Genomic DNA, 13,528 nt, shown 5'->3' with positions numbered 1-13,528 from the left:
TAACTTCAAAATTAAAATTTCAACTCGTCTGAGTATTCAGTTAGAATTACAATAGTCAGCACCTGTAAGACAATCTGTTAACATCAAAGCAACTATAATTATTCAATAAGCACGCGCTTACTGCCAACGGTATCCTAGCAACAACACTTACCAAACTGAGTTCGAAAGAAATTTCACGGTTGACTAACTGCTACACGAGATTGTAGCATTTTCCTTCAAGGAATTGCAAGGGGAAGTTATGGCTACTACCAAGCGAAGATTTTCCACAGTAGCTGGAGTGTCAGTTGTGTCTATCCTCTTTCTAGCTCTGTCGTATTCACGCGTAAAATCACCGTAAGTATTCTCATTCTCACTGTCTCTATATTCTATTATAACTTGGTGTATAAATGCTGTAATATCAATATATAGCAAAATTCTGTTGCTAGCTAATACAGAGTAGCATATCTATTGTGTCTATACAAATAATTTGTATTCCATGTTGGCTAAAACCTAATTTAGCCAACTAATGTTCTGTTGATATAACAATGTTCTAGTCTACTTCTCTCTTAGCCTACAGGTGTTTTTCTTGCTTATATCTTTCAAGTAATGCTATAATTACGATCAAGTTTTCTTATAACAAGAGTAGCGCAACTCTAATACTATTCTTATACATTTGCTCAGTGAATGCTTTAGAAGTATTTGTTCAAAATATTGAAGCATTCGTGTAATACTATCGATGCAATACTATCTCCTTACTGACCACCTTATGTTGAAATAAGGTTTTAGTGCTAGTTACTAGCCCGAAGTTGTAGAATATTCTTTGCTTGGGTCATTACAGTTAGCTGACTTTATCAGCTTCTAACAGTGATTTTTCTTTATAATAACTCATCTGATTTTATTATATATTTCTATAGGAAAATAAGTTATTAGATGCTAAACTCAAATTGATTGTGACTATCTGCAGTTATTTGAATGTACAGCAGTGTATCCCCCTGTCTATAAGAGAGCTCAGTGATTCAAAGCTCACATTATTCACCAGCTTATCTCTTCTTAATCCCGAGTAGCGAAAAAGCATTTCTGATCCCTACGTATCATTCTGTACTCGGTTGAGCCAGGGTTGCTAATCTCTTGCGGATTAGCTATGCGATATATCACAGTCATGGCCAGAGGAGATGAGCAGAGAGATGGAACGCTTACAAATTAATCCGAATTCTGCCTCAGATCAAACTACATGTAGTTTACTGAAGCCCATTGACAATTAAATGCTTGTCTTTGTTCCTGTAACTAACCATATGAATCTCTACATCTCCATATCCAAAAGATTATTTTTTTAGGATGTTTCGTCTTCTCCTCTCCCCTTTGTAAGTTGAGCAAGTAAAAATATCTGTTAAACGCCCTAGCCCCTTTCCTATCCTCCTTGTTTCACTGTTTTAGGAGTTCATCGGCTGCTTTTATACACAAGGATCTTGCACCAACAGCGGTGGCAAGCTTTGAAGGACAAGCTGTTGTTTATCAAAAGATGGACTCCGCTGAATTGACTCAAGCAGTTTCTCTCAAAGGGACAATTTCTGATACACAAAATACCATAATAAAAATGCAAGCTTTACAAAAAGAGAAACTGCTCAAGAATAATCCAACTCTTTACAATAAGATACCAGAAGCTCTACTAGAGAGAGCCAATCGGTTTCAGGCATCTATAACTAGAAATGCGAGTGGACCCGTGACGGGCTCGCCAATCCCCTCCCAAGAAGATTCGCTCTACGCAGACCAAGCTACAACACCTGGATCTATAGAAGACTCTTCTGCCATACCTATTAACAAAGTAAAGCCAGGAGGTAAGACAGACAAGTTGCTCTTCTAGATATATACTCTTCTAAGCAGTTAAGTTGCAAGGTGGGAAGTGCTAGCAATATTTAGCAGACCTACCGGCATCGTTTTTATTACAGATAATTCTAAAGCCTTTAGTTTATAAGCATGCTTTGAGGAAATATTTTACTTATTTACTTTTCATTGTAACATGAGTTAAACCAACGGCTTTTTATGTTCCTTGGTAAACAACATAGTCTATTAAACTAAGTTAAACTTACTGGTAACTTAAAACTGCTAGTGCGATCCTTTAACATATCACGATTGTTGATTCTTTTTAAAAGAGATCTTATATCATACCTGTGACATTTCTGTTAATTCCCTCCACCATAAAACTGTAAAAATACTAAATTGTCAGAAAACATTAAATGTTTTGTTCTTTTTAGGATTTTTTAAATAGTAATTTCAAAGTAGCATAATATTTAACAGCATGATAATAGTGTAACTATAAATGTTCACGTTTTACTATACATAAATTACTGTAGAAGGTTTGTGATTACACAGTTTAAAATGCTTGAACAATTCCTACACTAATGTATGCTGACTGAACTTCTGCACCATTTGTTTGTTATCTGCGCTCAAATTCAACAAAAAACTTTTTACAGTTTATGACATGTGAATTCAAAACAGATGAGCTCTGATATCACGAATACGCAAAGATTATTGTAAGGCAGAGTCTTGCGAAACAACCAGTTTGTGAATTCCTAGGCTGGCACATGCTTGACTTAGTTCGTAGGTAGCAGATAGCAGTGACAAGTAGCTCTGTCGATGTGATTCATTGCATCTTACCCTCCAGCTCATTGCACCGAATACAACGTCGTACTACAGTCGATTTCTGTCCAAAACAGGTCAACGGGAACTTTTTATTGATTTCTAAAATTCACAGTTAGCAATGACTAGATTCATTTTGAAGGCTGTCAAACTCTCTACAGAGAAGTGTAAGGGTTTATTTGACAGATGTAGTAGCTGGTCATTCCTTCTTACACTTCAGTATTAGCCCCATAAGTTAAATTATATCCGCCTTACTAAAAGTTGTAGCAACTTGGTAATGCTTTCAGCGTTAGCTGTACCATGACCATAATATTGATGTACACATAGGTTGTTAACACGGCACAATGAAAATCTATAAATCTTGGTACTCATATCATACCAGAATATAACATAAAATTGGCAGGAATCAAAGAGTTGATTGAAGCTTTAACCCCTGGAATGCCATTAATTGCTCCTCTAGCCTCAACTTCTAGCATGTTAATGGATCATGCCTAAGGTTCTTCTTACACACGCCTTTCGTTCTTGCAGCCGTCATATCTATGGTTCTTGGGCCAGCAAAGTTAATGCTTCCTGTAGCAAACATACCAGTTGGTTCCGTGACATGTCTGTTCATGGTTCTTTTGATGTCTATTCTTCTATTGTATTCATACCTGTGTTACCTCTGGCAGCCGTGAATCTGGCAGTATAGGCAAGTGCAGTAGTTGTCTTCCCTATACTGAACGCACAGCTAAAAAAGTTATAAATGGTTCCAACTATTAAAAGGTTAGCTAAGTGCTCAGCCAGATGTTACAGTCTGGCCTTGGTTGAGAGGAAACATACATGATATAAATATGTTCTCCTTAGCTCTACCTCCTAACACACCTTCTAACAACCTTGTACACACAAGCAGATCTCTCGATTCTAGATCATATTAATAACTTTCAATCGACTGTGAAAGCACATAGAATAGTTTCATGAAGAAATAACAGAAATTAAATAGACTAAATAGCTTTTTTTCATGTTCTTTTAAAGAAGTGATGTGTTGGAGCTAGCTGAAAAAAAAACATAATGATAGCTATACACTGAGTCTGATAGAGTGTATATTTGTTAGAAATAGGAAAGCAAATAGTTTTACTGTAAAGCTTTTGCTGCCAAGGAGAAGAAGCTATTTAGCTTTGTCTATTTTTGATCTTTTGTTACCAAGAATTTCAATCAGTATGTCATTAGAAACTACTGTTCTGTTCGCTGCACATTTCTCGTCAGTTAGAGATGTGCAGCTGACCAGAAGCATAATTCATTTCTCGGTTGGTTAGATATGACTTCAGGATTTTGGCGATATTTTAGAACTAACTGGCCAATTGACTTCAAACTTCCAAATAAGGCTGGAAATTCTACCCACGAAATAACGGAAATGTTATAATCCTACATAAACTGAAAGTGCAGAAAACAAAGTGAAACTACACAGCGGAGTTTACTCAGGCCTAGGAGCAAGTGGGAACACAACTCCCTAAATTATATTGGCCTAGGCTTCAAAATATTAAGAAGCGTACAAGATCAGTTTATCATCATTTCCCTCTCCAAATACTCATTCGAGTTACTTCAGGAAGCTCTGGTCTCCAACTTTTGTCTTTAACTTCTATCTGTGATGCGCTTATTTAGCACTTTGTCAATTAGATAAGTAAATCTATACAATCATGTAGCATTGACAAATGGATTTCCTTTATATATGTCGTTCCATTTTATGAAGCGTTACAATTATTCCCGCGAATGTCAAAGAAAGAATATAAAACAAAATTTGACGTAGTCTCTGTATTTAATATGCGTCAATGGCCATAATACCATAGTTCTACTATAAGAGCCAGCTCACTCGTGCGTCATTCACAAATGATATATAACCATGGCTCAATAGTGACAAATCGGTACAGGTGATGGTTTTTGTCAGTTTTTCAACAATCAGCATACCGGATACTTGTCAATGAATTCATCCATCAGCCTGGCGGTCAGCCTACGCACCAGCTTAGTCTCTCATGTTTATCTCGGTACATCTATGATTTAGTCTAAGCTACCTTCCCTAGTACTTAGTCTAATCTCTTCTAATCTGTTAACAGCTGATGTTTATCTTGGTACATCTATGATTTAGTCTAAGCTACCTTACCTAGTACTTAGTCTAATCTCTTATAATCTGTTAACAGCTGATGTTAGGATTAGTTGCACCAACATACTTTGTGTATAAATAGAGCATAGATGTGGTTAGTTTACATCATGAAGCTCCTTCTTCAAGCAGTTATTTGTGATGAGTTATGACAAATGGCTTTAGCTCATAGAGTATATTTGGACATGAAAGCTTACGGTTGAACAATTCAAAGAAGAAACTATAATGGCCATGGCTACAACAACCAATTACACAACCAACCGACCTGTATGAAAATCATAAAGTTCTACGGAAGAGCTATGATAAGCTTCAATGTTTTCGTATTAACAAATATCCCAGCAGTCTAGTGTACAATGAGAGATCATCAGGGGTAATAACTATGTGAACTGTACAATTATAACTAGTACCCTAGTAGTCTAATTTACCGTGAGAGATCATCAGGTATAATAACTATATGTACTGTACAATTATAACTAGTACTCTGGTAGACTCGTGTGCCGTGAGAGATAGTCAGGTATAATAACTATATGTACTGTACAATTATAACTAGTACCCTGGTAGACTAGTGTGCCGTGAGAGATCATCAGGTATAATAACTATATGTGCTGTACAATTATAACTAGTACCCTAGTAGTCTAGTGTGCCGTGAGAGATAGTCTGGTATAATAACTATATGTACTGTACAATTATAACTAGTACTCTAGTAGTCTAGTGTGCCGTGAGAGATAGTCAGGTATAATAACTATATGTACTGTACAATTATAACTAGTACCCTGGTAGACTAGTATGCCGTGAGAGATAGTCAGGTATAATAACTATATGTACTGTACAATTATAACTAGTACCCTGGTAGTCTTAGTGTACAATGAGAGATAGTCAGCGGTATTAACTATGTATACTGTACAATTATAACTAGTACCCTAGTAGTCTAATTTACCGTGAGAGATCATCAGGTATAATAACTATATGTACTGTACAATTATAACTAGTACTCTGGTAAACTAGTGTGCCGTGAGAGATAGTCAGGTATAATAACTATATGTACTGTACAATTATAACCAGTACCCTGGTAGTCTAGTGTGCCGTGAGAGATAGTCAGGTATAATAACTATATGTACTGTACAATTATAACTAGTACCCTGGTAGACTAGTGTGCCGTGAGAGATCATCAGGTATAATAACTATATGTGCTGTACAATTATAACTAGTACCCTAGTAGTCTAGTGTGCCGTGAGAGATAGTCAGGTATAATAACTATATGTACTGTACAATTATAACTAGTACTCTAGTAGTCTAGTGTGCCGTGAGAGATAGCCAGGTATAATAACTATATGTACTGTACAATTATAACTAGTACTCTGGTAGTCTAATTAACCGTGAGAGATCATCAGGTGTAATAAGTAATTCCCAAGCCTGGGGTAGTGATAGATACTGCAGGTGATAAAGCTTCAGTCTATGAAGCTGAGAGTCGGAAGTTCAAATCCTGGTGAAAGCAAATTTTTTCCCTTGGCCTCCAAGCGTGGCTTTGGATTAACAAACAGTGAAAAAAATTAAAGCTTTTATAAATATTTCAATATGATTCAAGTTAATCTCTTTTTAATTTGTGTATGTAGATATTGAGAATCGACCCTATCGATACTGGCTGTCAGGAGATGCGACTCTACCCTACAATGCATCCCTTGTTTCCATTCAACAGCAAGAGAGACACAACTTAATACATGAGGTAAACCATCTCACACCATTTTATTATCATGTTAGCTCTGTGCAGAGCACTTCCAACTTTGAAAATAGTTGAGCGATTGTGTGCCTACGACCTGTATGCTTTATGATAGCTTAGCAATAATTTACTGATAGCAGAGTGTCAAATGAGGAGAGGTGTTAATCCTACCAATAACTCAACGATCAAGTAGTCACTTTTTGAACCTATTGGTCTCCGATGGCTCATTCTGATTGTTTTTGATTTTATTGTTTCATATGCTAGTGTCTAGAGTGTAAATTTGTGCTTGCTGGGAATATCATCCAATTAACTGATAATACTCACTGTTCCAGACTTGTAAAAAGCCAAATGTCCGAGATGTCATCTTTCGCCCCAGCGATGGACGCAGATCTCTCATATCCAGCTACAAAAACCTGCTGTACTGCCCTATACTCAAGGCTGGAAGTACAAACATTTTGAGACTACTATGTTGGCTTTATGGTCCTCCTTGTTCAACCATCAAAAATCTTTTTCCACACAACATGGTGCCTCAGTAAGTGTGAATGGCACCCATGCCCGTAACCTGTACCTATAACTATCCGTCTTGCATTGATTTTTAAAGAAATTCAGCTTTAGACATCATTGCTGCTGCTCTCTAATAGCTCTTGTGAGTAGATAAATCTTAGTAGGCAAGGATAGATCAGTTAGCAGTACATAACGTTGATTATGGTACGACTGTACCTGCTGTGGGGAGATAATTTCTAAAACTAATTACTTTAAATATATTGAGGTTTTGTTTTCTGAAGATTCTCGTAGCAACGTATAAGTTTAATTACTGTCTTACTGTTACAGCTTTTTAACGAGAGCCAACAAAGTGGCAGTTAACAACAGTCCGGAGTTCCTCAGCTTTTTTTCCTTTGCCCTGGTCCGGAATCCATGGAAGCGGCTTGTAAGTGTATACATACAAAAGTTTGTGGAGACTCGTCAAGGATTGGGTTTCTGTGATATAAAGCGTCGATATCCTTCTCTATACAGGTGAGTTACCTTTTATAGATTAAAGATATTTTGTTCTGGTAAACTCAGTAGTACTTGTAACCTAGTGCTGGTAAGCTAGTACAAGGTCTAGTAACCTAGTAGTAATAGTAGTGAGCTCGTACTAGTATTAGCAAGCTAGCACTAGTAATGGCTGCTAGTAAGATAGTACATTACTAGGCTATTAGTGTTAATCCTCGAGCTAAAAAATAAGCATGAGGTACACAAGCTCAGGGTGCTCTGCGTTTCATGCTAAAACTCATTTTAATGGAAGCTGATGATTTGGCACTTCCCGTTATAAGGGATCAATGATTGAGTTGCTCTTTTGAAAAACTATGTATAGGCTGTACTGATAGTTCAGTAACTTTTGAGTTAACAGGCTCCAAATTTCCACACTGCCTTTATTACAACACGGTATAGATACGTGTAAAAACTCAAATAAATTTACATATTAGGTGACTGCAAGAATGACTGGCCAGCTAAGAATTGCCACATTTTGACTATTGCTAAATATAAATAGTTTTTAGCCATACTCAATTAAGAATTCATAATTAAACTTTAGGGTTGGTGTGTTTCCTCATCGGCTTGTTAGCCTCAATGTGCTATCAATTTCACACCTCGGTCTATTGTCTTTTAAACTTTGGCGCACTAATCTATGAAAAGTTAGGTTGAATGTACACTGTTGCTAACCCTATGCGGTGTATTGCAGTTACTACAGGAGAAACAGAAGCGCAAGGATGTCATTCAAGGACTATATAGAGAAGTGTGTGATTGGCCAGCACAGAATAGGAGGCATTCTTGCACAAAATGGCCACTGGAGACCCCAGTACCATATGTGCTCATTCTGCCACCTTGACTATACATTCATTGGTAAGATACAGTCACTCGTGTGAAAAATAAACTGGAACTCCTTTGTTCATTGATCAAATTTGTCAAACTTCTATGATATGTTGTTCCCCATCTTTTTTGCTAGTAAACAAACCTAAAGTATATACCGCTAGATTAATTAATTCAAGATTGTAGATAAAATTCAGGATAACACATCAAATAATGTGTAAAATGCACCCAAATTGGATTGGATGCGGTTTCTCGAGCCATTCTAATAGAAATGGTTGCATTACATATCATCAGGTTTTATGAACTTACTTTTTACTACAATTTATTCATAATTATACATTTGTTAGTAGTCAAGTGCTGTCAATATAATCTGTGCTAACTTTGAATATATACAGATATCCATTTCATATACATGTATTCCAATGGACATGTAGCTATAATTCACAGCTGACTGTGTAGACAGTTCTATAGACAATCTTAACATAAAGCCATTGTACTATAGACAATCCTAACATAAAGCCGTACTACTATAGACAATCCTAACATAAAGCCGTACTACTATAGACAATCCTAACATAAAGCCGTACTACTGTAAGGGAATATCATGTGCCTGCAATCGCTTTGAACCACAGTCATAAGTAAAATTATTGCCACTTTTGTTCCTGCGTATGGGTAAAACTTTTAAAGAACGAAATTCCTGTAATATGCACTCTACTTATACGTATATGTATAATTTTATTGATCTGTCCGTAATCGTTTAATAAAAGGTTTTACATATATGGTACTACAAAAAAATTTTAAACAAGGTATTGCCATTTGCTGTCATAAATCATCTGGTGCCAAAACAATAGTTTATACAAGGAAGACATGAAACTACCTATTTTAATTATACATCTTCCCTTTTTTGACAAAAGATTAAAAGACAGCAATACAATTGTTGAGTGCATCTTTTAGTAAGTACAAAATAAAATCATCACTCAGTGAATATCTGGTACTTGAGAATTGAAACATATCAGTGATGAACGAAGGAGTTAAACCATTTGGTACTTTAAGTCTAACAATGTTAGTAACATAAGTTTAACATATCTGGAAGTAGAAGAGCATCCACTGTCTAAACAAATAAACTAAAAGGTAGAAGGTATAAACCAAGGTGGTATCATTTGCAAATTACACACAAGTTGTAATGCCGCCTTCTGTAAAATAAATAACCTGTCTAATAGTGAATTTGGAAATTTGATCGTTGTTTAGTTCTTTAGTGAGAGTCAGTAATCCAAAGGCACGACTATGGTAGCAACTATTAGCTTTTGAGCTGTTAGCCTTAGGCTCCACTGTTAGTGATGACCAACAGCTTTAAAATCATACACGTACTAGTTCAACCCAGTAGAAGCACAACAATAACATTGTATTTTTCCTTTTAATTCCTACTAGCTGTACCACCCGGCGTTGCCCGGTTAGTAAAAAAGTCTTTGGACAGAAAATTGATTTGTATTTAACATATAACAACATTCCCCATTCTTACTTTCAAACTGGAAATCATGAGAGAAATGTTTTGTATAGTTGAAATAAATTTGGAGAAAAATAAAAACAACTGTAAAGGTTTTAAAACTTTGTCGAATAGCTGTACCTTTCAAGCTATTAGCCTGGCATAATGCCAATGGAAAATTCCACTAAGGCTAGGCTTCTAATGAATTCAGGTACTCTATGACGTTACGACAGCATTGTCCAGCTCCGCTGTTCTAATAATAGCTATAGCCTGAATGATAGACGGACTTTGAGAAATATATATACATGTATATACATACATGTAGATAGAAGATAGGAGCACGAGTATTGCTTACAGAATGGTATGAGCATAATTTGTTGTCAACGCGTATTACACTGGCAGTACTACAATTTGTGCTATTGCAGGTAAAATTGAGACAATGAAGTCAGATGAGCGAGTGATTCTAAATGCCTTCGGCTTCCAAGATATTGATGCAACAATAGCTGACGCCAACCGCCATCTCTTACCTAATGAGAAGGCCAACAAGACAAAGTTATTTTATGAGGACCTATGGAAAGATATTAGTCCTAGCACACTGAAATACTTACAAAAATTGTATAAAATAGACTTCGAAATGTTCAATTATCCCTCTCGTCCTTTGTCTGACTAATTCATGCCAACCAAATAGTCAATCAATGAGGTCCATAGATGTAGCTCAAAAATTTTTTTGACAAATAATGATATTACTGTAATTTATTTAATGTCTTACCATTTTATTATGTACAGATGTTGATTTGTTTTTTATTATTTTTGTTTACTAATGTATATAAATAATTAATTTATGGCATGTTTAAACAAATGATACAATATTTGCTCTAAAATAAATGTAATTCGTTTGTTTCTAACTTAATGGTAAATAAAAGCACTTTAGACATTGCGCAGATAATGGGTCATGAAAGAGACAAGATAAATTATTTCGCTATTTACTGCAAACGTCTACATTCTGATAACTGTTGAGTAAGGCCTAGCTTGCATAAACAGTGTGACTTATAGGTGTTTGAAACATTTTTGGCTAATAGTCAACCGTTTAATGCCTGCCTGAGGTATTTCAAAAACAAAATTGATGAAGAACTATTAATCCAGTTTCACTTTGTAAACTAATCATCTACTGAGAGACAAACTCAACCTATAAGCTTTTACCTTCTAGAAATAGGAGAGCGCAGCCTCTTCTAGATTGTTCTTGAACAGCATGGATATTTTCTGCTCAGTTCAATTCATTTTTATTTTTCATGTGAACTCACTTGCATGTGTGCTTGTTGGAACATGTCTGTTCTTTGAAAATTTCACAAAAGTTAATTAGGGTTATTAACTCGCATCTCAATCCTTGGATAAGAATTGTGCCCATGTGTGTGTGTATATATCTCTCTTGTTGGCGTTAAGTTCTATAGAGTTAAAGCTCAGAAACAAAGTCACAGTTTCTACCGAAATCAGATCTGAATCATAAAAAAATTACACAAGCTTTTTCTGCAGATCTTGAACTGCTCTGAAAATCATAAACAACTTGGTGATATCATATATACTGTAGTATATAATAAAGTATATAATATATCACATATACATGTATATAAAAGATGGCGCCAGAATGTGTGCCTTTGAATGCGTGTCTGTAAGTGTGTGCTTGTGGATGTATTTCTGTGGCTGTGCTCCTGTAGATATGTGCACGTGTAACTGTAGGTGTTTGCTTGTGGGTGTGTACCTGTGGATATGTACCCGTGTAACTGTAGTGTTTGCTTGTGGGTGTGTACTTGTGGGCATGTACCTGTTGGTCTGTAACTGTAGGTGTATACCTGCGTACATGTACCTGTGTGTGTACATGTAAATCTGTGCCTGTGTGTGTACGTGTAGATGTATCTGCTGAGTGTAATACAAAGTGAGCACTCAATTTTAGTACATACTTTCATTTCTCATTTTCATTTAGAATTTCAGTTACTGCAATTTACTTTATGCAACCTGACATGGGCTAGTTTTAAATTTTGATCAAAATATGACTTGTGCACAGTTTTAACATTTGCTCAGAGAAGTAATGAGAACTAAATAGGAAAAAAGAGATTGGCCATAACTCTTGGACACGTTTACCTGAGATTGCAATTAGCTAAGACTGTCTCAGTTCAACAGCAATTATTGTTGTTTGAAGAATACTGGGTAGAAGTGTTGGTACTATGAACAAGCAATTTTTCACATAGGACTGCAGGCAATGACTGAGAACAATTCATTGCTTTGATGGAGTATCTGTTAACTTTATAATATTATATGCGTGATGCGTTGCTTTTAACACTATAAAAGCTTTCAACAAGGAAGCTTTTTTAAAAAGTCTTTTGAGTTAAGCTTAAAGGTTTACTTGCAACAAAATTCACATTACAGTTATTTGGTATCAAAAGGTTTACCATGTCTTATTCTGCTGTGTTATAGATGCAAAATATGTGGAAATGTGATTACAAGCTCTTAAAAGCTCAAAAACGAACAGTTCAACACAGCCATAGCAAAAATGCCGTAGGTTGGAATCCCTTTCCAAAACGGCTCAAATGGGACGTAGTTGAAGATGACGGGCTTCTGTTTACACTTTCATGCAACCTTATTCGTCGAAATATTTTCACAAATATACTTCACACATCAATAAAACCATGTTTATTGTTCTTACGCATCTGTTTTATCGTCATTGTAATGCGGTCACTTTAAGCACTGATATCTCAAAACAGCCTAAAAAGGAGTTAAATTTTTTAACCTTAACTCGAACAGTGTGCATATCATTCTCTGATAAACATGACGAGCCTGTTGGTCACCTGTGATAGTCGAAAAATGCTGCAGAAATTGTTCGCGCCATTTGCAGGAAGTATGGGTCACATGATCAGATTATGACTAGACAATTAGACCAAGCTGAAACAAAACTATAAAGTAGCGAGCATCTATATTTGATAAGGTAGAACCCGAAGCGTTTGTCATAAACTAGTGCTACGAGACATGTTATATTGAGCCCTTTATTGGCCTTTGATTTCATGTGATAACATCACATGTCAAAACAATAACCACGTCGAGTTGAGTATGTCATGAAAATAAAGGAATTCCAACCTACAAAGTTTTTGTGATGGCTGCGATTAACTGTTAGTTTTTGAGCTTTTAAAAGCTTGCAATCACATTTCCACATATTTTGCACCTACAACACAGCAGAGTGAGACATGGTGAACATTTTGATACCAAATAGCTCTAATGTGAATTTTGTTGCAAGTCAACCTTTAAACGTTTGTCTCAGTAGAGTTATCCACGTAGGCAGCAAAAAATGCATATCTACACCAGGCACTGTGTGATTTTATCTTCTGCAATTGCAGAGTGGGGATGACTTCTTTTGATTTTGAAATTATCGCTCAATTTCTGCTATTCAACAATTGTGTATTTCGATTTCTCTAGAATTTTTATTAACTTTATCTATCCCAAGGAAATCAATTTAGACCATTTTACAAAAAAGAATGGAGTCTCTATTACTTCCCTGATACATGCGGACAATACCATCTTGTTTGCTGATCAAGCAAAAGATAGGACACCTTTAAAATATATCTTAACTAACGTTAATGCGTTTGGTATTGCATAACACCGATACTAACACTGTTTAAATATTTATACTAATGTTACTACGTATCAAAATTAACAGAGATCAATATTTTGTATTACTATTAATACA

At 35.8% G+C, this 13,528-nt stretch overlaps 1 protein-coding gene across 1 annotated transcript; it reads left to right on the top strand.

Annotated features, from left to right (window-relative positions):
- Positions 1-221: 221 nt before the first annotated feature.
- LOC137404400 (carbohydrate sulfotransferase 11-like) lies at positions 222-10,694 on the top strand. The gene is made up of 7 exons (XM_068090599.1): positions 222-333; positions 1,414-1,814; positions 6,361-6,470; positions 6,797-6,996; positions 7,296-7,478; positions 8,185-8,345; positions 10,221-10,694. Exons 1-7 carry the CDS (start codon positions 239-241, stop codon positions 10,463-10,465), a joined length of 1,395 nt encoding a protein of 464 aa, XP_067946700.1. The 5' UTR covers positions 222-238; the 3' UTR covers positions 10,466-10,694.
- Positions 10,695-13,528: the final 2,834 nt, after the last annotated feature.

The sequence above is a fragment of the Watersipora subatra genome, chromosome 9 (assembly GCF_963576615.1).
Source record: "Watersipora subatra chromosome 9, tzWatSuba1.1, whole genome shotgun sequence".
Lineage (NCBI taxonomy): Eukaryota > Metazoa > Bryozoa > Gymnolaemata > Cheilostomatida > Watersiporidae > Watersipora > Watersipora subatra.
Note: the sequence above shows the minus strand (reverse complement) of the source record. Positions and strands in the feature narration are given on the sequence as shown.

Bases quoted from the DNA above. Each gene is read 5' to 3' on its own strand.
- LOC137404400 (XM_068090599.1), top strand. From the start codon at position 239: ATGGCTACTACCAAGCGAAGATTTTCCACAGTAGCTGGAGTGTCAGTT. The intron at 6,471-6,796 runs GTAAACCATCTC...TCACTGTTCCAG, and splicing joins GACACAACTTAATACATGAG to ACTTGTAAAAAGCCAAATGT. The intron at 6,997-7,295 runs GTAAGTGTGAAT...TTACTGTTACAG, and splicing joins CCACACAACATGGTGCCTCA to CTTTTTAACGAGAGCCAACA.